The 24782-nt window shown below is 34.3% G+C and overlaps 1 protein-coding gene across 1 annotated transcript in view; it reads right to left on the bottom strand.

Moving 5' to 3' along the window:
- The window catches only part of LOC149233289 (uncharacterized), a 213629-nt gene that overhangs the window by 82556 nt on the left and 106291 nt on the right, over nt 1-24782 (bottom strand). The window contains 4 exon segments of the mRNA XM_089379723.1: nt 15886-16638; nt 18472-19116; nt 19311-19435; nt 19437-19521. Coding sequence (XP_089235849.1) covers nt 15886-16638; nt 18472-19116; nt 19311-19435; nt 19437-19521 — 1608 coding nt within the window.

Here is a 24782-nt window from a genome sequence, read left to right as displayed (position 1 = left end):
AGACAATGGCCAATTTAATGATGTATTATGTGTTCCTACCTTATCTTGCAACCTTCTATTTGTATACCAGATAACTCATTCAGGTGAAGGTAAAACCGTTGAATTTTAACCTCATTATGTTGTAATTAAGGACCAAAGAGATCCTCGACAAATTTTAGCTACTGGCATTGCTGATGATTCTACAAGGTTGTATACATTTAACAACTTTGGGTTATCAACTCTTCCCTCGGTATTTGTTGCTCATAATAATGAAGTGAGCAAACTTTGGCATGAGCGATTTGGTCACTTAAACTATCACTCCCTTCAAAATCTATGTAAAGAAAATATGGTGACAGGTCTTCCTATGGTATCTTGCAGAGATGGTGTTTGTTCCGGATGTGTGCTACTAGCATTGCTGGTGATTCTACAAGGTTGTATACGTTTAACAACTTTGGGTTATCAACTCTTCCCTCAGTATTTGTTGCTCATAATAATGAAGTGAGCAAACTTTGGCATGAGCGATTTAGTCACTTAAACTATCACTCCCTTCAAAATCTATGTAAAGAAAATATGGTGATAGGTCTTCCTATGGTATCTTGCAGAGATGGTGTTTGTTACGGATGTGTACTTTTTGGGTATATTCTGGGCAACAGGTCGAACTTCTAAGCAGCAAGGCCAAAATTTTGGGCAAATTAGCATGGACAAGTTTCCAGGCATATTCTAGGAGGTCGAAATTCATCCTAGGAAGATCAAAGGGGGTCGAAGTTGTTGGGCAAAAGAGTGACTTGACAAGAGGGTTGTTTTGACCAAGTTTGACCATAGCATTGTTGGTCAATTTGACCATCATAGTTGACTGGCAGTATTAGCCGTATCTCTTATTGAACTGAAGAATTTATCTAAGGAAAAGGTTGTTGGGTTTTCCCCCAAGTGGGTTTTCCCAGGTTGTTATCACTTAAAGAAAACCCTAGCTGCAGGAAAAACTCTAAGGTAACCTCAAACCGCTTTGAGGTTGAAAGCTGGCCCTTCAAGCTGGAGAAGGATCTCTCCCTAAAACTCAACTACCCAAGGTCACAGTGGTAGAAGGTTTGCAATAAGTCTACGGTGAGATTTATTTAAGAAAAACTGAGGTTGGTTGGACTGTAGGAAAAGTTCACCATGCCTAATCAGCTTTATATAATCACAGGTTTAGTGAGAAAAGATCACAAAAGCAAGATAGCAACAATTTCTTTGACAATTTTTAGGAGAGTTGGAGGATAGTGAAGGAAATCAGTGTGATATATATGTGAAAAAATAAGTATTTAAATATCTGAAACATAAATAAAATGGAGCACAACAATATAAATTCCAATTTCAATCCACTTAGCATTCAGACATTGAAGAAAATATTAAACCAAGAAACAGACAGGGAATTGTAACACAGGAATTTTTGTAAATTGCTCAAATAGACTGCTTTATTATAATCTAATCAGAGAATGCATAAAGAAGCTATATTTCAAAAGTTCCAACCCTCTTTCATTTTTCAGAAACTGTCTTTATAGAATAGACCATAACCTACAACATTTTTCTAGCAAAACTTAATTACAAAATCTAGAAATAATAATGTACTTTATCAAATACATGCATATAGAAAAATTCCTAATCTTATCTGCATCTAAAGATCATGATGTTGTTGGAGTCATGGTTGGAGATAAAGATCACTAAGTCGAATTTGATGAGGTGGCATCCAAGTCAACAACTATCCATGAGTTTTTCCCTCACGAATTCCTAAAAAAATAGGGTCCATTGATCCCTTCGAAACTCCAAAATCATGATAGCTCTTAGAAACTCGAGAGAGGTTTTTTTAAACGGGTCCATTCTGAACAAAAACCGCTTTCAATTTTGAAAATTCATTCTCATTTGTTTGGAAACTGTGCCCGAATTACCGTGTTGTACAGGAAAAACAGAGTTTTTATCAAGTAAAAACAAATACGCTTTGGCACCTTTTCCCTTTTACTGTTGAGCTTGTGTCATAACTTCCACCGCCCAGAAACACAGGCAACGAAGATGGGAGTGGGATTTGATTACAAGAATGTGGGATAACAATTGTTTTACTTCGGCGGATAAAACAATACAAATGATTAACTCTGCATAACTTTTAACTCATGGTAATATAAGTACTTCCACCATTCAAAAACACTTGAGATAGCAAACAAGGCAAGGCCACTAAACCCTCAGGAGATAGCAAACTACTTCATACTCTATAAAAAGAACAATCTTCTCATGCAGTGGAATTGGGAGACAGCAAAAGCTATGTTGTTAAAGGCTTGGGATCAACTTCTTTAGAGTTGGAGGATGGAGCAAAGCTACATCTCAACAATATACTATATGTTCCAGGTTTGAAAAAGAATTTACTTTCAATTTCTTGCTTAGAAGATAAAGGTGATAGAGTTGCTTTGTAGATGGAAAGGTTTTGACTGGGGTAAAGATTCAAGCATCGATAAAGCTCAAGTCATTGGAATTTGTGAAGGAAGTTTATATAGAGTATTGAATTCCAATATTTCTTTAGACCTTGTTTCACTGCTTGTAAATGGTTTTCTTGTATTCTTTCCTAAGGCACATCCCCTTGCATATTCCTTCACAATCTTCTTTAATATTGGGAATGCCATTTACCAATTTGGTGAGAGAGGGAATAACTTTGTAATGTAAATGACCATATCTTCTATGCCCTAGTTCACATGGAAATCAATCCCATTGAACTATGACATAGAAGATATGGTCATTTACATTACATGGTTATTCCCACTCTCAACAAATTGGTAAACGGCATTCCCAATATTAAAGAAGATCATGAAAGAATATTCAAGGGATGTGCCTTAGGAAAGAATACAAGAAAACCATTTACAAGCAATGAAACAAGGTCTAAAGAAATATTGGACCTTATCCATTCAGATGTATGTGGGCCTATGTCTGACAAATCACTTGGAGGTCATCTCTATTATGTAACCTTCATTGATGATCACTAATGAAAGACATGGCTCTATCTACTCAAAACAAAAGATGAAGTATTCGAAAAGTTCAAGGAATTCAGGTCTGAAGTAGAGACATTAACCGAAAGAAAAATAAAGACTTTAAGATCCGATGATGGTGGAAAATACACTTCAAAAGAAATAATTGCATATTCCAAAGAAGCGGGAATTAAGAGGAAGCTCATTATTCCCTACAATCCCGAACAAAATAGAATTGCAGAAAGGAAGAATAAAACACTTGAAGAATGTATTCGAACAATGATCTTTGATTAAGACATTCCAAAATTTCTATGGGGAGAAGTTGCAATGACTATTGTATATATTCAAAATAGAAGTCCTCATAGAATCCTCGATAATATGACACCCAAAGAAGCATTCACAAGAAGGAAGCCTTGTGTGGACCATCTTTGAATCTTTGGATGTCCCTCCTATATCCATGTTCCAAAGGACAAAAGAAAGAAGTTGGATTCTACAAGCATTAAATGGATCTTTGTTGGCTACAGTCTTTCTTCAAAGGCATATAGAATCTACATCAAAGAAGGAAGACACATTGAAATAAGCAAGGACATTATATTTAATGAAAATCATGCCTACAAAAGATCCAAAGATATTCATATTGATTCTCATGACGAAAACATACACTGTTCAAAGAAGAAGAGCACCACGACAATCCTACTACAAATCAAGAAGAAGAAGAAGGACCAAGTGAGCCTATTCAACCTGTGATCATGCCTGCTACAAGGAAAAGGCCAAATTGGTTAAAAGCTACTCTAGAAGCGGTTGAAGGACATGGAGTTGCGAAAGGAAACTTTAGAGAAAGTAAAATACCAAAAAGATATTTTGGATATGCTATATATATGACAAAGGTAATAGACGCTAAACCAACTACATTTGAGGAAGCTGCTCATCAAGAAGTATGGAAGAAAGCTATGCAGGAAGAATATCAATCCATCGTGAAGGATGGGGTTTGGGAAATTATTCCTAGACCTAGTGACCAATCAGTTGTCACTTCCAAAATGGATCCACAAGATCAAACATGTTGTGGATGGAAACATAGATAAGTACAAAGCCAGATTTGTTGCTAGGGGTTTCTCTCAAAGGGAAGGCATAGATTATGAAGAAAGCTTTGCACCTACCGTAAGATATACTACTATAAGATCTTTGATTTTGTTGGTTGCAACAATGGGATGGAATATCCATCAAATGGATGTGAAAACAACATTTCTGAATGGGAACAAAGATGAAGTTGTATATATTGAACAACCTGAAGGATTTGAAATAAATGGCAAAGACACTCATGTGTGTAGACTCAAGAAGGCCCTGTATGGTTTGAAGTAAGCTCCTAGGGAATGGTATGCAAGAATGGATGCATACCTTCTAAGAATCGGGTTCGTCAAAAGTTTTGTTGATCCAAATCTCTATATCAAGGTTGTGGATAATGAGCCAATCATTATTCTACTATATGTGGATGATCTATTTATTACAGGTGTAGAGCGAAGGATACAAGAATGCAAGAAGATGCTACCAGTCGAATTTGAGATGAAGGATATAGGTCTAATGCATTATTACCTAAGATTGGAAGTATGGCAGAAACCTGGGGAAATATATTTGGGGCAAGGAAAGTATATAATCAAGTTGTTGCAGAAATTCGGTATGATGGATTCCAAGCCCATGACTACTCCCATGATCACCAATCTCAAGAAGTTAAGAAGCTCCGACTCAAGTCTCGTGGATCCTACGATCCTACCTCTTAGCTAAAGTTGGTGGGTTCTCTGATGTATCTGGTAAACACTAGACCGGATATATGTTTTATTGTGAACATTCTTAGTCAATTTCAGTTGGAGCCTCATCATGATCATTGGATAGTTTCCAAGCATATATTGAGATATCTACAAGGTACTATTCATCACTGCCTAAAGTATGATAGCAAGGAAGTCAAGCTGACAGGTTTTACAAATTCTGATTGGGGTGGTAGTGAGATCGATGGAAGAAGCACTACTAGTGGATGTTTTAGTTTGGGGTCTGTGATGATTTCATGGATGAGTAGAAAACAAGATCTTGTTGCTTTAAGTAGTGTTGAAGTTGAGTATGTGGCTGCATGTGAAGTGGGAAAGGAGGTTGTATGGTTAAGGAAGATTTTGTTAGATTTGTTTGAAAAACCTCTAAGTCCTACAGTGATAAATTGCGATAAGCAAAGCAGCATTAAGATGTCTGAAGGTCTCGTGTTCCATGCAAGGATGAAGCATATCAAATATAAGTACCATTATATTAGAAGTTTGGTACAATATGGGATCGTGAAGCTACAGTATCTTCCGACTGATGAATAGGTAGCTGATATGTTGACAAATTCTCTTCCTAATAAGAAGTTTGAGTATTTGGGAAGCATGCTTGGTTTGGTTGATATTACAGATTCCATTAACAAAAGATGTTTGGAAGAGACTTGAGGAGGCATCTTGTGTTATATAAAGTGCGTGGGAGGACATCTAGTCGGCATTTGTATTGATGTCTAGATCCCAAAGAGAGAGAGTGGCGTTCGTCATGGAGCGCTGACCTTGGATAAGCACCTAGATCCCTAGGTTGATGGTTAGCAAGTATGCCGGATGGTACCTAGACTGTCTGAAAGCTTTAGTCCATCTTAGTCCCACCCGGATAGATTGCCCTGGTCAAGAATCTAGTCTGTGGCACCTTGTGTGCCGAAGTTCTTCGTAGTTCTTGTGTTTTGAAATCTTCCTTGTACTTGTATATACATGTATGATTTATGAATACCTCCCTAGTTAATAGGAAGTGTCGAAGAATGTAACTAGGTTCGGTCTTCAAATTTATATTTAAGTCAAAGAATGAAAAATAAATTATTATTATTATTATGACTTATTAAAGCATGGGTTTCATGCTTGGGTCATCATGTTTTAAGTCAAAGTCCCCATTGAAGACTTCTAGGATTTATTCTGAGTCATTAGAGTCATTGTCCATTTAAAGAGACTCTTCTTGGGCTTTTGAATCATGTAAAAAGATTTAGTATTGAGTCAAATAAGGTATTTGTCACCTCCACACCAAGTCAGCCTCAAGAAGATCAAGTCGACCTCAAACTGCAGAATTCAACCTCACCTAAAGCCTATATATACAAGCAATTCGATTTCAATCGGAGACATCAACTCAAGAAGATCGATCTACATCAAAGTTGAAGGTGCAGAAAAGTGTGAAGCTTAAGGTGAAGAAGAAAGAAATATAAGTCGAAGGTTTTGAGCTATCTCATTCTCTCTCTTATGCAAAGTTATTGGGCCAGTTGCTAGATCAAAGTTTTACTGTTGGAAGGGTCGAAGTTCTGAAAGTGTTGGGTCGAAGATCATACTGCTGGAAGGTCGAAATTCTAAATTTGTTGGGTCAAAGTGTTGTTGATGCAAGGTTGAAGATCTAGGTTGAAGTTGCTGGAAGGAGAGGTTGACTTGGTCATTGGAGGAGGTCTATCTCTAAGTCGAAGAGTCTTGGATTATCTCATCTTAACTACTGAAGGAAGAAGTTTGACTGGGTTTTCCCCTAGATAGGGGTTTTGCCCTAGCAAAGTGCCTACATCTTGTGTCTCTTGTCCTTGTGATCATACACATATAATTTGGTAATTGCTTGATGAAAGATAATATAACAAAGATATAAAAGAAGCCAATATAATTCACAAGTAATTATCAAGAAAGAGAAATCTAACCCTAACTCTACTAGCCTTCATTTCTCAACAGTCAAGGTCCTCACAAGACACTAAGGTGGTACCACACAGGGAAAGTGCCCAATGTCACCTCAACATGAGTCCCCACACTTTAGCCAAACTCTTATTGAACGGCTCTGGAAGAATTCCCTACATAAGATGCATCACCAAAGGAATTAAAAGACCAGTGTCTAATAATGGAGTCTAGGATGAAAAAAGGAGTTAATTGTTGCTTTATTGCTAATCTGAAAATGATAAATAATGCATACCCGTGGATAGAAAACACAAAACTTGGAATGTATAGCTATTATAAACACAAATGAGTGAACAAATAATACCCTTACCAAATATGAATGCTTTCCATGAGTTGTATCATTGGTAAGTGGTTGTGATTAATAAAATAGCTCGTTGTTATGTATCTTCAGATCTAAAAAATGCAACAACAAAATAGCGTAGAAAACAACAAGATAAATTCCCCTTGGGGGCTGCCCACAAATGTGGTTAAATTAGGGAAACAACAGCATAACAATATTTATCACCCAAAGCCTCAGATCTACAACTAAATTGGAGTTTCCAACTCTAAAAAATGCAACAACAAAAAAGCATAGAAAACAACAAGATAATTCCCGTTGGGGGCTACCCACAAATGTGGTTAAACTAGGGAAACAACAGCATAACAATCTTTATCACCCAAAGCCTCAGATCTACAACTAAATTGGAGTTTCCAACTAGCTATAAACTAATTGCAGAGATTTGGAATCATATCTCCCCTCCGTAAAAACCCATAAATTATTCCATCAAGTATTTGATACTTCTGATGGCTAGAATATGTCTGTATAAGCCCTAGAATACAATTCTGGGAATAAACTAACGGTGTATCTAATTTATACTTGAGAAGAGTGCTTGTATGTATTGTATTGTCGGATCTAATGTATAATCTGTTGTAAACAACTTCAGATCTACTAAATGATAGAAATACCTTCGTGAAATATGTGTGTTAAAGTACAGAAAACTAGAACCTCAAACCCCAAGGATCCACTAGCTATTTCAAGCAATGTTGCGAAAATCACGATCGGGATTAAATCGGCGAGGCTCTGAAATCGGAAAAAATCATAAAAATCGGGATAAAATCGGCAAAAAATCGGCAAAATTAGAATTAAACAAAAAAAAAGTAATACAAAAATCAAGATTATTTCAAAAAAATTGGGATTTCACTGAAACGATTAAATTGGCTGATTAAATCAGTGATTTTTTCAAAAGAATCGGGATTAAATCGCGGTTTTTTCAATCAGCCAATTTAATCGTTTCAGCGAAAAAATTGCGATTTTTGCAACACTGATTTCAAGATAAAAATTGAAGCACAAGCTAGTAACAATGCTTTTGGTACTTTTATTTTATTAAAATATAAAAATGAAAGAGTTTTAGATTTTAAACCATATTGGTTGCTTCAATGAGGCTTTACCGTGGCCTAGCAATTTACCTTTTTTGAGTGTTGGATTGTGATCACGATTCATTACCCATTCCAGATCAACCTTGTGATTTGGACTACGAAGTGATATTGGAGTCAAAAGGAATATCGCACCCACTCTAGTTTATTATAATAGTCGTATCAATTCCCAAATCTGTGATAACCAAATATACCTCACCAATAAAGTATACAAAATACTTGTAAAACAATAAAGAAATCCGTTGATGATAGAAACAATATATTGAATAATATATAAAGAATTGATATGATGTTACAAATGAAGGCTCCATATATATACCTAGGCAGAGTGCTCTTTCATTAGTAGTCATGTCTTTTAAGACATGTCCTTACATTACACTAATTATTATTTAATTATGAGTTGTTTATATATATAATATTTAACATATCTATCTTCATAACATTGCCTTCACTTTAAAAATGTTTTGCCCTCAAAGCATCTTAATGAAAAGGCTTCATATCTTTTCTGTCTTCTAATGCTTTCGCATCTTTCCCCATTCTTGGAGGTGTCATCTTCAATGATACAAGATGATATCAACCTTTAAGTGTTGAGCATAATTGTTGAACTAAAAAACGATCTAACCATCTCAATTCGATGTTCTAAGGCACACTGCACTTATAGACTTCCCAAGGTAAATTGTTATCACGAGTCTTAATTTTGCTAACATCAATTTTTTTCAGAACATAATTTATTTGTTTCTGTTCTGAATGATGAAGATATAATGGCCGATTAAAGTATCTACTTTTATGATGAGGATGTCAATAAGGTATTTTAGTAGTATGAATTTCCTGTATTGTTGTTCTATATGTTTTCAATTGATTGTTTAGCATTCTAAAGTTTCTTAATTTGTGTAAGTAGATTTTGATTATGGTTTTTGAGATGTCTAAGTTCTTTAGCTTCTGATTCATCAACTTTATTTGTTAATGTCCTGACTCCTAATCTTTTCCATCAATGTTTGATTAAGGCTCTTCATGTGAGAATTTTCTTCAACTTTTGTTGATAAGGTCTTCTATAAATTGTTTCTCCATATCTTATTTTTCTTGTTCTAATCTTTGATAAATCTATTTCGTAGCCTTGGACTTCTTGACTTGTGCAAGGACTTTTTTACTATGATCTTTTAAGTGACAAATTTCCTCGATCAATGACAACTTCATTAAATTCCTTTTGCATATTTGATATTGACTTTTGATTTTTTTGAATGGTCACCTTTGATATATCTTGCAAGTCTTTTTGATGAAGGTACTATCAAATCTGACTTCATTGTAATGTTTATAATGTCATTTTCTTCTAATACAGAAATGTCAAAAACTTTCTGTGTGTTTAAGATGAAGGTACCGAATTTTCCAAACCAAGGTAAAATAAGTATTACATCAATCTCTTCTAATACATAGTTGCAACATTGCATCAAGATATATATTCATAATCATTGATTCTCACATCCAAGTCCTTAATTTCATATTGTTTCTTACAATAACTATCTTCTTTAATGATATTTGGGTCTAGAATTAATAATTATTCTGTCAAATTGATATTAATGTAATTTTCATTATGGTTCAAACTTCAAACTAATAACAATCTTAATCGCTTTTCCTAGGATGTTCCTCTTTAGATAATAGCATAAATAATCTACAACATGCAACTAATCAACTTTTATAAGAGAATCTTCTTTCCTTCATTTTCAAATTGTCCCTTTCTTTATGACATGAATTTTATGGAATATTTTAATTACTTGAAATTTTAAAAATACTCATTTTTCCTAGTAACTTTGTACTTTAAAAATTCCTTTATACACCCTTTTATATCTTTTTATTGAACCTTTCTTTAAGTAATAATAAGCTCTTTGATTTTTTAATATGAACATTTCAATACTTAAAGTTTGATACTTCTTTAAAGTAAATATACCTTTTTATATAATACTTGATATATATGAAGACTTGAGCCTCTTTCATAAAGCGATGATTATAATGAACCCTTTAAAATATTACCGCATTGCCATTTTAGCTGATTATGAAGTTTTCGTTGCCGGTTTAGCTGAATGTGAAGTTTTCATGAGTGACCTATGGTTTTTTAATTGATATTAATTATGATGGATTGTGTAGATTAGCAAAAGACTGTCGATGGATGATTAATTTGCGTCAGTGTTGGGAATGGCAAGGTGACTGTTATTATGTATTGGCAACAATAGGTTTCTTCAAAAGATGATAATGGTGACAGTTTCAGATATTAATTACGAGGTTGGATTAATTGGTTGGTTCCTTGTCTTCTACTACTAGTCGACACTATATCCTAGACACAATGGCAACGTTGCGATATAATCCCTTCTCCACCAACGAGCAATTAATTAATCATTTGTACCAAATGTGACTTTCCTGGATCTTGGACAGACCAATTACCGCAGTTTTAATTTATGGCAATGGCGACTAGAAGATAACTCTCCTATAAGCCCAAGATTGTACTCTAGCGGATAATAATTCAAAGCAGACTGAAGAGACAAGACAAATATATAACTTGGGATTCATCCTCTTGTCTTTTCAACACTACCTACCTATCAGACACAATAATCAATGATATGAAATGAATAGCCCTCATCTAAGCTTTACCTAAGCATGAGCTAAAGAAAAGGTTAGGTGAATAGATGACATAGAACTCAAAGATTAGACTCTCAACAACAATGGACAGCAAGGTTATTGACCTATGTGACTAAAATCAAAGACCAACCAGCCTTGTAAAAGGATTTTATTGCAATGACACAAAATGCTATGCTGATATGAAGAAAAAATTTCAGCATATCACAACTAGGACTGAATAACTGCTAATGTAAAGGAAAAATATGCAAATAAAAGACCCTGTTTGCTGTCCTAAACCACAAAAATCAGCAATGTGGAAATTTGAAAATGACACTAAAATCAACAACCAATCAACTTCCCAAAACCAAAATTTTGCCACATTTTTTTCTTTTTTCTTTTCCTTTTTTCTCTTTCATTCTTTTTCTTCAAATCAAAGCCCAAAAGTTCTTATTTTAGAAGTTTGTCAAAGTTGCCATAATCAATCCACACACTCGAATGACCAGTGTAACCATGTAGCCAAGTGTGATCGATTACATTGGAAAGATTGACATAGTCTACCCTCCCATGCAACCAATCATGAAGTCTCATAAGCCAACAGTATGCATTCAAGTGTTTGTTGCTTAAAAAACTAATATAAATTATCGAATGGAATCTGGAGCATTATACCTCAACGTTAATCAATAAGAAAGTATAAGTGCCAAGACTCTTCAAATTTTGCGGTTGAAACACATGCTTCATCATGAGCTCAACTGGATCATGACTAAGCTTGACATCCAAGCAATAGTCAATACGAGGATATCCTTGAAGAACAAAATCTGAATGCGGGATTATGGTAAAATAAAAATAGTAACAAAGATTATATTTTGATTAAACCAAAATTTCCTCCCCCTGCTGCAATAGTATCTGATCAAATTGTTCTTGAACCACTAAGGGTATAGGCAATGACAAGGTCTTTTGTTCATCCAATTCTACACGGTTTATATGTTGTTCTTCCTCTTGAAAATTATCATCATCAATTGAAGAAACCAACAAACCCACTTGAAAGTTTAGCTTTTCAACTTCATCTTCATGGAGCTCTACATATGATTCAAGTGGTGCAACTACCGGTTCAAGATCATCCAATCATAAACTTGCACTGTGCAAAAGTGATGGATCATGCTGTATCGAGGTAACCTATTGATTCTGCTGATTTCACTCTAAGGGGGTCACCTTATTGGATAACTCTCTCAATAAATCAACAGATTGTGTTGGTACCTTAGTGTTCTCACTGTTAGCTTCCTCCTCCACTTCCTGAGGTGCTCTACTCGATGGATCAAACAACTTGCATTGGTCAGCTTGCCCTTTCCAAGCTACAATACTATTTTTCTCCATCTTGATAGCATCAGCTTGTGCTTCCCTAAATTATGAAGACCTTTTTCCATAAGCACGAGACCAAACAATTCATCATATGCTTCAAAATAACAATGCAATGTAGAGTAATTACTAGGATGCACATTTTGAGGAATCTTAAGAAAGTTTAGAAAATGGTTATTAAATTAGAAAAATGGTTATTAAATTCAAATATGGATCCATTCTCCTTTTTAAGCATAGAATTGAGTCCAGTTAATAAAAATAAATTGTTCTGTTTATCACCCCATTTATCTGTAAATTTTTGCTAAAAAGAATTCCATCCATCAATGGAAGCATCAAGATTCAAGAAGGGATTTGTACCATGTATCAATGGAAGCATCAGTGCATCCCTGTTATGAATATAAATATTTAATTAATAGTTAATAATGACTAGTGTATTGAAGAGGCATGTCTCTAAGGACATTACTGTTCACAAAGGGGCACCTGCCCAAGTATATAAGCAAGCCCTCATTTGTAATCATAACATCTCATATCTCTTGTACAATCAACATTCTTATATAAATATATTATTTATCTTATAATGGATATTTACAAAAGCTACTCACACAAATCAAAAAACTTTAAAATGATAAGAAACTATTGGAGAACAAATCAGAAGAACTTATGTCAAAATCAAGGTTTTCACATAAAATATCCCAAGTTGAAGAAAAGGGAACAAACATTGATCCAAATAATATCATGATTCAGAACAATTTCAATCCAATTGAAGTAAAAACATATTCAGATGTAGCAATTCAGGGGATGAAAAATCCAAGTGAAGATTACGCAAGCAACTCAACAACATCAGTGCCTGAAGTAAACCAAGAAATTGCCACAAAGAGGTTAAGGGGAGATCAGATCACAAGAACTCCTTATCAACACCCAAATCATAAAAGCACGCATCTCAACCAGTCTGTATATCAATATCACTCATACCAAAAACAAGTGACCTATATTCCCAAGAATATCGATGTGACCATAATCCAGTCTTATGTAACAATTCATCCCAAGTTTCCAGTAATCGCAAGATTCCACAGAAGATTAATTTGGAATGGTTAGATCATTTCACAGTAAGATAATTCTATACCATTCTTATATAAATATATTATTTACTTATAATGGATATTTACAAAAGTTATTCACGCAAATCAAGAAACTTAAAAATGATAAAAAAATCATTGGAGAACACATTAGAAGAACTTACGACAAAATCAAGGTCTTCAGATAAAACAGTCCAAGTTGAAGAAAAAGAAACAAACATTGATCCAAATAATATCAATTCAGAACAATTCCAATCTAGTTGAAGTAAAAACATATTCATATAGTTGCAGTTCAGACGATGAAAATTCCAAGTGAAGATTATGAAAACCAACTCAACAACATCAGTAACAGAAGTAAACCAAGAAATCACCACAAACAAGTTAAGGGGATACCAAATCACCAGAGCTCTTTATCAACACCCAAATCATAAAAGTAGACATCTCAACCAATCTACATATCCATATCATTCATACCAAAAACTAGTGACATATATTCCCAAGAATATCGATGTCACCATAATCCAGTCTTATAATAACAATTCATCCCAAATTTCCAGTAATTGCAAGATTATACAAAGGATTAATTTGGGATGGTTAGATCATTTCACGGTAAGACATATCTATAGCACACTTACAAGTTCATATTGTTTTGTATCATCAAAGATACAGTTCGAAAATTGAGAAGATGAGAAGACATGAGGAGACAAAAAAGGATGGCAAACATTTCCATCAATAAGCTTTGAGGACAAAAATATTCTAAAGGGGCAGGCAATATTATGAATATAAATAATGAATTAATAGTTAATAATGATTATTTACACTGAAGAGGCATGTCTCTAAGGACACGATCGTTCATGAAGGGGCACCTGCCTAGGTATATAAGCAAGCCCTCATTTGTAATCATAACATCTCATATCTCTTGTACAATCAACATTCTTATATAAATATATTACTTGTCCTATAAAGGATACTTTTATATTCCAGATATTTTGAATATTCCGCTGGTTATATGAACCATGTTCATTACAATCCCCTCAAGGATCTGCACGAACATCTTAATTACTACATCCTCATATTCTATCTCAAAATCCTCCACAAATTTTAGAAAAATAAACAAATGACCTTCAATCGATACGGTGTTGTTCCCTACAAACTTCAACAAATATTTCTGATAACTAACCGTAAGAAAACCATTTAAAAGACAAAAATAAGCCTAACTATCGCCATAATATTAACTTGGATGACAATAAGCATGAAACCAAAGAAAAAAGTAATTGAAGGTACACTTACTGGAGAGCTTGAAAAAATTAGAAGTAGAATGCAGTGGAACTTACTGAAGAATCTAATAGGCTCACCAATCTAAGCAATATTCCTGGTAGAAATCTTATCTTGTTCCAAAAAAATGCTTAGATGCTTAGATTCACTCAGGCCCAAAACTATGCCATGAGTATGATTGAATCACGGAGATGTGCTCTTGCTAACAAGTATGATTTGATGCTACTTGCAATGGAGTGGCCATGTGAGTAAAATATAACATAGAAATTTAAACAAAAACTCATCGATGTCATTGGAATAACCAAGGATTAGCAGTGATCTCCGTCAATGACACAAATTTGTAAGCACAAATTTCAACTTTGTATGTAAGTAGAAATATCTTTCAAAATCTGTTGTGGAAATTAGTGGAACATCGAGAAAAATTTGCCCTTAATGTCACTAGAAAATCTCCCTCTCCATCCAGGCTGGTGCACGCCAACCTCAAGGAGGTGTCCCTAGTCTAGCATGTATTATTTTTACCTAAAAATCTGCAAAATATCATAGAAAAACAACAATGCAATGGCTGTTTGACCAGCAAGTTAGTGACCAAACGAGTTTAAAAAGTGCTTAGCATTTTAATCAGTGGAATGATCTCTAGCAATCAGTGTTTTATATGGAAAATGAAATATATAGAAAGTGCATTTAAATGGAAGATTTCACGAAATAAAATAGCTTAGAAACTTTTACCAAATTGAACAAGATACCACTAAGACATTGAACAAACTGAGAGAGATAGAATAGATCATAATCAAGCTTTATTCTACAAAAGGCAAGAGGCTGGCAGCACCAAGATTACTATTATAGAACCAAGGACAATGACATTCAAAGACAACAAAGTAGAAGCAAGAAGTGAGAAGAATAATGATGACGAGAGAAAAAATAATGCTGCTTCCTGAATACAATTCCATTTGAAACTTTAGCCTCCACCTATATTTATAACCCCTTCCTCCTTCCATTTTCTCTAATTTGCATAAGAAGACTAGGAGGTTGAATTCCCCAAAAACGGCAATCAACACGGACTTGAAAAAGCATGCAGAGTTTTATAACCAATCCATTGTTCATTAATGTCAATACTATTGAATCCCTCAAATTAAAACAGGAAGATTGATTTTGACAAAATAGGCATGAACCAATGATAATTCATATCCTCACTTTATTTGAAACAAAATATAAAAATCTAGTCATTCTATTGCCTGTGAAAATTGCTGGAGTAGCTTATTTAATCAACTCTGTTAAGTGGAAAGATGAGAACAGGGGATGCATTGAGCAAGCGGCAACTGATTGTATTATGACTATGCCAAATAATGTTAATGAGTTTCCAATTTGAGAAACACTGCGAACGCACAAACTACTGACATATATGTAAATGTGATACTTCATTTCCTTGGTGAAAAAAAAATGGCAATTTACCTTTAAGCGCCTTATTACATCAATGAGCCAAGAGAGACGACCAGTTGCATGCATATCCATAAGACTGTTAAATTCCTCATCCGGGAGGTCACGTAGGCAAACTCGATGCTTACAACTTTCAACCAAATCTGCAATTTTCTTCACAGACCCAATGACTTGCAGAAACAATTCCAATGGCATCGCTTTAATGACAGTGTCCAAAGAAAACAATTTACATGTGCTGTTAGGATTCTTTATGTCGTAACCATATTTTCCTGAGGACAGAGCAGCATTCCAATCTAGTAAGCTGCTCACATAACCCCACAAGAATTGATGCAGCAGTTTCACACGAACCATCTTTGCCGGGATAAAACCATTGGCACGCATTGATTCTGCTCTAACTGTTTGACAATCTGAAGGTTCTGCATTGGATGTTCTCTTTATACCAGTTAGAATAGGCACAGATTCATCATTTTTTGACCTAGCTAATCCCTGTCCACGACTTTGCATATCAAAATTCCGCAACTTTTCATGAATTTGCCCAAAAAGCTCTGGCCCTTCTTCAACAGATGGGTGCAAGACCACTTCAGTTATGCGACTGCGTCCACAGTTAGTTACAACAGGCACACTTACTACAATTAACTTACAATGACCCTCGTTTTGAAGTCTCTGTAAAGCACGAGTCAATGTTTTTCTGTCCATGGTTGTGGTTTTTCCCTTTTCAAGATCTTCCAGCCACCTGTATAGCTCAACCTTTAAAATAAACTTCTCCACCTGCAGTCCAAGCATGAAGGGAAAACATAGTTAGCTTGTATAATGAATGTATAAAAAAAGATTGAATCCTCAAATAAGATGCACATGCACACATAGGAAACTGAGAAGCAAACATTCAAAATTACACAACGACAGACTCTCATCTTAACAACGTGGTTGTGTTAAAGGTCAATAATAAAATTGCAAATTTCAAGAGCAAAAACAGGAATTAGACAAGCCTTGAACCAAAATTCGGATAATACAGACTAAAGAAGAGAAGTTTAATTCATAATACATATTGAAACTTTGAAAGATAAAATTTAATATTTGCAAGTTCAAATTATGACAGAGTAATAGCCCTTCATTGCATCCAACAGAACTTAGAAGCCAACCCATAACACATCTTCATTGCTCTCGTACTGTTCTCCATTGTCATGTAAGATGAATACAGTTTTATTAAAACAATCCACACAATTGACAATATCATATACGACGTGGGTAGTTAACAACCTTAACCTATAAAACTTAGGCACTACAATATCTCTTTCACGGAAAGGTATCAACTTATGAAGAGAGGTACCATAATGAGCTAACTCTTTATGTCAAACTTCGAAGTGGATTTGCCATATGAGTTCCGGAAAGATAATCCATTTAGTGTGTCTAGCATCAGCTTCTTGATAATGGAGAACAGGTATGAAAAGGCTGTATGCTGATCCAAGGAAGATTTCCCTTCAGATCTATGATTTATAGTATGAAGGGGAGCCACCTAATAGTAAATATGCCCCCATGCACAACATGGCTTATCTTATATAATGAAAGTAGAAAACGAGATTTAGTCTTCAAATGAGATGCACATGCACACATAGGAAACTTATAAGCAAACATCTAGAAGAACACAATGACAGACTCTCCTCTTACCTATGTGGTTGTCTTAAAGGTCAATAATAAAATTACAAATTTCAAGAACAAAAACAGGAATCAAGCACTCCTTGAACCAAATTATGGATAACACAGAACAAAGAAGAGATTCAATACATAATAAATATTGAAAGATAAAATTTAATATTTGCAAGTTCAAATTATGACAGAATAATAGCTCTTCAGCATACGCAACAGAAGCCAATTGATAACATCTTCATTGCTCTCATATTCTTCTCTATTGTCATGTAAGATGAATGTTTTATTAAAACAATCCACGCAAATAACAATATCATATACGACTTGAGTAGCAAACAACCTTCACCTATAAAATTTAGGCACTACAATATCTCTTTCACAGAAGGAACTATCAACTTATAAAGAGAGGTATAATAATGAGCTAAGTGTTTATGGCAAAGTGGAATTACCATATGAGTTCCACAAACACAATCCATTTAGTGTGTCTAGCATTGAGTTCTTGAAAATGGAGAACAGATGTGAAAGGGCTGCATGCTGATAAATGGAAGATTTTTCCTCAGATCTAGATGGTTTGTAATATGAAGGAGAGCCACCTAATAGTAAATATGCCCCCATGCACAACAGCAATACAGGACCTCAATACAAGGACCATAACTATGAAGTAGCCAGATTTCTTACACATTTAAGCCTAGATTTAATATATCTAACTTCTTTAGACGAGATCAAAAATCAATAAGCACAATTGTTGAGCATGAAAACTAAGATAGGATTTTTTTCATCACATAAAGAATACTAGCTTATCTATGAGCCAAGTCATATCAGTCAATTATAAATAAGCAATCACCATTTTAATAGATATCCAATATTTATTCGCAATATGTTCCTTCGCTGGTATATGAGATGGTACAAGGGAATAGCCAGAAATATAGACAAACAAAAAGTAGTTTCTGCTCCTACCTGCAATCTCTCCAATATTCGCTGCTCCCTTTGAGCACTAGCAGCTGTTATTGTAAGACAAGGATACCTTTGACCAGCTCGAAGTAATGGAGGTGTAGAATTAATGGGATGAGGCATATGAACCTTTTCATGAAATTTTATCTGATGTGTTCTTGTATCATTTGGAAATACAGTCTCTGCTCCACCATCTATATGGTCATCAGGATCTAACTGTTTTATAGTGGTATCAGCCTAGACCAAGGCTCGACTGTTCCCAGCGAGGTTACAATCTTCTTTGTCCAATTCTGATCTCATCTGTTTTATTTTAATTTTCAACCTGCCACGCTGAGGAGCTACTCGTTTATTCTGACTTCTCTTCATAGAGGTGAGAAAGGCTTCTGAACTGGCATTGCATGAATCACCCACTAATATAAGATCCTTGCCACCATGCAAACCAAGTTCAGATGTACCCACTTCTCTTTGTGCATGTTGTTGATTGTTGCCTGGACCATTGTTACTATAAGAATTAAGATTGCTTTGTGTCCAGACACGGTAAAGCATTGATCTCTTGTGACTTTCTGCCTGTAAGTGCAAACCAAACCTTGAGACCATATTAGTGAGTCGATAATAATTCCTCTTATTGTTAAGTCCAAGCCGTTTCCATATCTGCACATCAGCCCATCAAAGTGGTTAGCATTTATATTATCAGAAATAAATCTCAGAACCTTCTCTTTCATGCCATATCTTGATCAGAGCAACATTAAGTGCAATTAATGTATTAGGAGAAACTATTTTCAAAATAAAACATGCGAATAACTAAAAAGAAACACATACAAACACTTTCTAAACTGAAAATGCACCTCTGTAACAGTCAATCCTTTGGACCGTTCACTGTCAATCATGTCATAAATTTGATGATCTATTGGAATTTCAGCAAGCTGTTCAGTGGCTTGTCCCCGTTTTGTTCCCTTTACAGTTTCCAGTTCAAAAATCATCGCTCCCACTGTTGGAAGCCTTTGCTTGAAAAGACCTTGGATCAAAACTTTTCAACAGACGAATACATGGCACCACCTGCATAGAAGTGAACAATAACTTCACAGTATGAATTTTATGGGTATATAACATAAACCTTCTTCTACGGTTGCTAACCTTGTACAGAATAAGAATTCAATGAGCACAATACATACACTACACTATGACAGCCACGACAGACTACAACATCCAACATAAAACACAGATACATAAAATGCACTTGCAGAAATGAGAGAAATAGAAATGCAATTGATTCATCAATATATACAAATTGCTAGCACTTGCCTAAGACAAGTAATGAAGAATGAAATTATGTCAATGTCCTCAAATGACTAAAATATGGCGAATAGTAAATAAAGCCAAATCAGTATGTAGGTGTATCCAATTAGGGAGTGCTAGATGCATCTCCAAAAAAAGACATATACCTAAGCTACGTTGGAATTTAGTGATACCAGATTCATTTTTCTCATGGTGTGTGCTGACTCTTGATTCATGCTTTGAACCGATTCATTGCAGGAGCATGCTCCTATCCATTTAGAAGTGCTCCACGCATTGTAATGAAGCACACTCCGCCCTTGCTACCCCCACAGTTCCAGTCAGCTCAGTGCTCCCCAACCACTCCAACACTCTCAGCCATGCATAAAAAACAGTTTTTCATATTTTTTCTAGAAGGTGTTGAAAATGGTAACTAGTTTCGGTCTTCATGATTGTTTATGTATCATGATTTGATGTAATCAATGTACTTGTCAAAAGAAAAAGAAAAACGAAATTATATTTTTAAAAGAAAAATTATTTATTAAAAGAATGGGTTTCTTGCCCATTAATTAATTTATTTAGTTTTTGGCACCCATTGTGTGCCCTAGGGTTTCGCCAAGGTCAAGAGCAAGGTCATGATGTAAAGACCCTTGAAGGGTTCTTGGATCAATGTAAAAGAAATTATTTTTGTATGTAAAAGGGAAATAAACCACCAAGTGATGGGTCGGCCAGCCCAAATAGGCCCCACATGAAGCAGTTGCAGCCCATTCCAAAGAGTTTATATAGAAGACTCGTATCTCCTGCGATACTACTCAAGAAGCTTGCAGATCCTAAAAGTCTGAAGCAAGAAGCATTGAGAGGAAAAAGAAGTCTATGTAGCAAATCCTATGTTTGATTTGTGGCATCTTCTTATGTTTGAGAAGCTCACACGTGTAAGGGGTTCTGTGTTAGTTCAGACTTATGATCCAGTGAAGAGAAGCAATTTGAATTGCAGAAAGAAGTTCTGATTGGGTGGCTGGCCATCACTTGGTGGATTGTCTTGGTTAGGGTTTGGATGTCTTTTGTTGTACCCCTTATTCCCCTTTTCAATTTTTTGTCATATTGTCAGAGTTTTATTTTGTGTGCAGAGAGAGACAGACAGAAAAACGACAAAGTAAATAAGTGCTTGTGGCACACTTCATGTGCACAGGCAAAACAACCATCGAATGTCTTCTCAATTGTGTTGCATACATTTTGTCAAAGTTCTGAGGAAGTGGTGGTACAATATTTTCCTTCAAAGATCGAGATCATCATCCATCAACTATTGTGTCATTGTAAGCCTATTCTGCAAGTTTGTAACGTAAATGATGCTAGTGAGACCGTGCATGTATGTAACAACCTAGGTAAGCCAATTATTTTGGCAACGTGTTTCATCCTAGGAGGTTTTTCGTCTCACTAATTCAGTTGTGTTTCTAAACACGGATGACCGGGAGAGTTTTTCCCTCCAAGCTCACTCCAAAGCTAGGGTGGAATTTATTGTCAAAGTCTTAGATGTGTCCTAGTGTTTTAGTCGAGTCTTATGTAAAAGTGATTTGGGAATAATTTAAGCTAATTAGCTAAATTATTTTATTACAAATCACTTGGTCTACTAAATCATATTGTGTTGCAGACTTGGATATGTATTTTGAGGGTCTATGACGAACAAGTATTCCCCCTTTGAGGGTTGAATTATGTAAAATCTTACGTAAAAATATTTTAGTGCATGGTCCCTCATAATCAGACACCATGGCTAAAATGATTGAGGGTGGAAAAAATAATTAATCCCATCAAGTGTCAATTAATTAATTTTTCTAGTAAAAATAAAATTATCCTAAGCCAACAAATTAATTAATTTAGAATCAAAATTAAATTGATAAAAAAATGAAATTCTTCAAGAGGAAAAATTCGAGGGTCTCAAAGAAATTAATTTTTGGAGATCACCCACCAACAGAATATTGGAAATTTCAAGAAAAATTGGACTCTTGGGCTTTGGTGGTCAAGTGAAAATCAATTTTTTGAAGAAATTAGCTCAAAATAATTATTTTTGAGCTAATAGAAAATGGCTTTAATAAGAAATTCGAAAATTCCTCAAAAATAATTATTTCAACGACAGAGATTAAAAGATGATCAAGGATTTATCAACAATCAAGATTATTTTGACGTGGATCAAGCCAACTAGCCGTTATTTTCCACTAGGAGGATTTATCTATAAATTAAAGGTCATTTGTGTCTCAAGCCATCAGATTTTGCCTTGTGTAACTTTGAAAAGTTGATGTAAATTATTGTCCCACTGAGAATGTTGGAATAATCATAATAAAGACTTTAGGGTGTAATTCATGGTGTTTCTGATCTGATGATTTGTGGTATGTGTTGGGTACGCGCATTCTGTAACGACCACTAGTCGTATACGCAGTAGAAATATTTAAAATACTTCATAGACAAAGGCATCCATCGTAGGATAGTAATTGTACTTGTATATTGTATAAAAGAATTGATGTAAGATGATACAAATGAGAATGAGGGTCCTGTATATAGAACCAAGTAAGTATCGTTTCACTAACAGTTATGTCCTCAGGGACATACCTTTTCATTAATTGCTAACTAATCAATCATTAGTCTTATTTGATATCTTTTACATTATTTGTGTTTATTTTTATATAAATTTAGTTTGTTACATTGATTTCACCTTCAAAAAGCTTTGTCCTCAAAGCTTACTGATGACAGATCGGAGATCTTTTGTCGTTCGGAATATTTCTCATTTTCTAAGCTTTCATCTTTGTTGATACAAGTCGATATGATGCTCTAAGCGATAAACAAAATTGTTGTACTGAAAACGGATGGCACCATCCTAGATTAATCTTTTGCGGAATCTTCTGACCCCTGGAGCTGTGTAGTGAATAGTTATCGTATGACTAGATTGAACTTACTTCAGTATTATTCGGAACATAAGTTTGTTTATGTTCTGCGTGATATAGATTTGTAGATTTATTAAGGCGTCTACTCTTGTGATTTGGATGTAGATAAGGAATATTTCTTGTTTGAACTTCCTTAAATGTTTTTATGACAGTTTCCTGATTTCCATCAAGCATTGTTGTTGTTGACTTAACTACTAAATCCTTATTTGGGGTGTCCTCTTTTTAAACGACAACCTCTCAGTACGTTTTTACTTCAATAGGCTTTCGATTTGCCTGAACTGCGAGATTAGTGGTATTGATGTTTGTTTCTTCAGTTTGGAGTCTGCTGCTACATCTGAAGATTTTGATGATTCCTTTGTGACAAGTTCTTTGAACCTATTCATCAATGATTTCTTTTCGCCCTTAAGTTTTTTAATCTGTTTGAACAAATTTTGATTATGATTTTTGAGACGTAAGCATTCCTCATTCTCTGAGTCAATTTTATTTTGGCCTTCACGCTTCTCATCTTTTCAACACTTGATTTGTTCTACTAATGTTTGGCTAAAGTTCTTTAAACGTAAATTTTCTTCTTCTTGTTCTAATAAACACTCCTTGAGTTCCTTCTTTGATTCTTTAGCTTTCTTGACTTGTTCAAGTAGTTTTTCTTGGTGATCTCTGAGGCGCGAAATTTCTTTGTCTTTGCTACAGATGACTTCTTCAAGATCTTTTTGCTTCTTTGATATAGTTTTTTCGTTATCATGAAACATCAAGTCTGAGATATCCTTAAGGTCTTCTAATGAAGATTTTATTGATTTCGATTTACTTGTTATGTCTCGAAACATGACCATCTTCCCTTTATAAGGAAACGTCAAAACTTGTTTTTCTATGTTTAACATGAATGTACCCAAAACCTTAAACCAGGGTTAACCAAGTATGATGTGAATTTTTTTATCCGTCCTTACAACATGAAATTGAGATATGTACTCGTAATGACCTATTGTCACTTGTAGATCACTAATTTTATACTCTTTTTGGTTAAAAAAAATATTTACACCAATGCTTAGCTCTGGAATTAATAGCTGATTTGTCAAGTTGATGTTGATATAATTTTTATCGTTTCTTGGGCTGATAGTGACATTAAATTCTCCTCCTTAGATGCTTCCTTTTAATGTAATTACTCTGTGATCTATCACTTAAAGACCATTATAGGAAAACATTTCTTCCTTCGTCATTTTAGAATTGAGCTCCATCATTTTTTTCAATGATCGATCCTATTTGTTTTGTCGAGATGACTTTAGGTATTATGTAATCTAAATATATAAAATTTCTTTTAATTTGATGGATTGTGAACACTTAGCTATCAAATTGCAATATTCTCCAAATTCACTTTTTTATGTTTTATAAGAATATATATCTTCCCTTTAATCCACTAAGGAATAAAATTTAATATTACCATTTTCTTATAGTCACTTATATATATTTGAATGTTTCTCTTTATACTTATATAAAGAGATATGCTTTCACGTAACCTTCTTATTTTATATATATATATATATATAAACTTTATATTCTCTCCTCTCTTTTTTTTACTTGAACTTTTCTTTAAAATGCCCCTTTATAATATAAAACTTCTCTCTATATATATATATATATATATATATATATTATAATATTTTCTTTTTCTTTTTGAAAAGTTACAACCCTAGTGAAATGCAGCTATTCATCTCTTTAGGGTATAATATATGTCTAATTATGTACCCTTGACTCAGTTAATTTTCTCCACGTAAAAGTAAAACTTACCATTCAGATAAAGAGATTTTGTATTCTTTTTGTTCTTCTTTTACCTTGAAAATACCATGGGTTGCTAATACCACGAGCTTGTAAACCACTTAATGAAAATTCAAGATAATATTATCTACTCTTCCTTCGCTTACGTATAGTTTTAAAGATATTTGGAAAGATTCCCTTTTAACTTTATCAAGAACTTTTTATCAATAATGTAGAACCTTTTTATATATATGAATATTCTCCTTCAAATTTTACACCAGACTATATATATCTTCTTCTTTTTTAATAGTATATTTTTATATGATTTTTTTCTTTAATTTTTTTTATTTTTTATTTTTTAATCTT

The sequence above is a fragment of the Pinus tabuliformis genome, chromosome J, assembly GCF_031772625.1.
Source record: "Pinus tabuliformis cultivar Carrire ecotype Pingquan chromosome J, CPIR1, whole genome shotgun sequence".
Lineage (NCBI taxonomy): Eukaryota > Viridiplantae > Streptophyta > Pinopsida > Pinales > Pinaceae > Pinus > Pinus tabuliformis.
The sequence above is the reverse complement of the archived record's forward strand: the minus strand, read 5'-3'. Positions and strand labels throughout refer to the sequence as shown.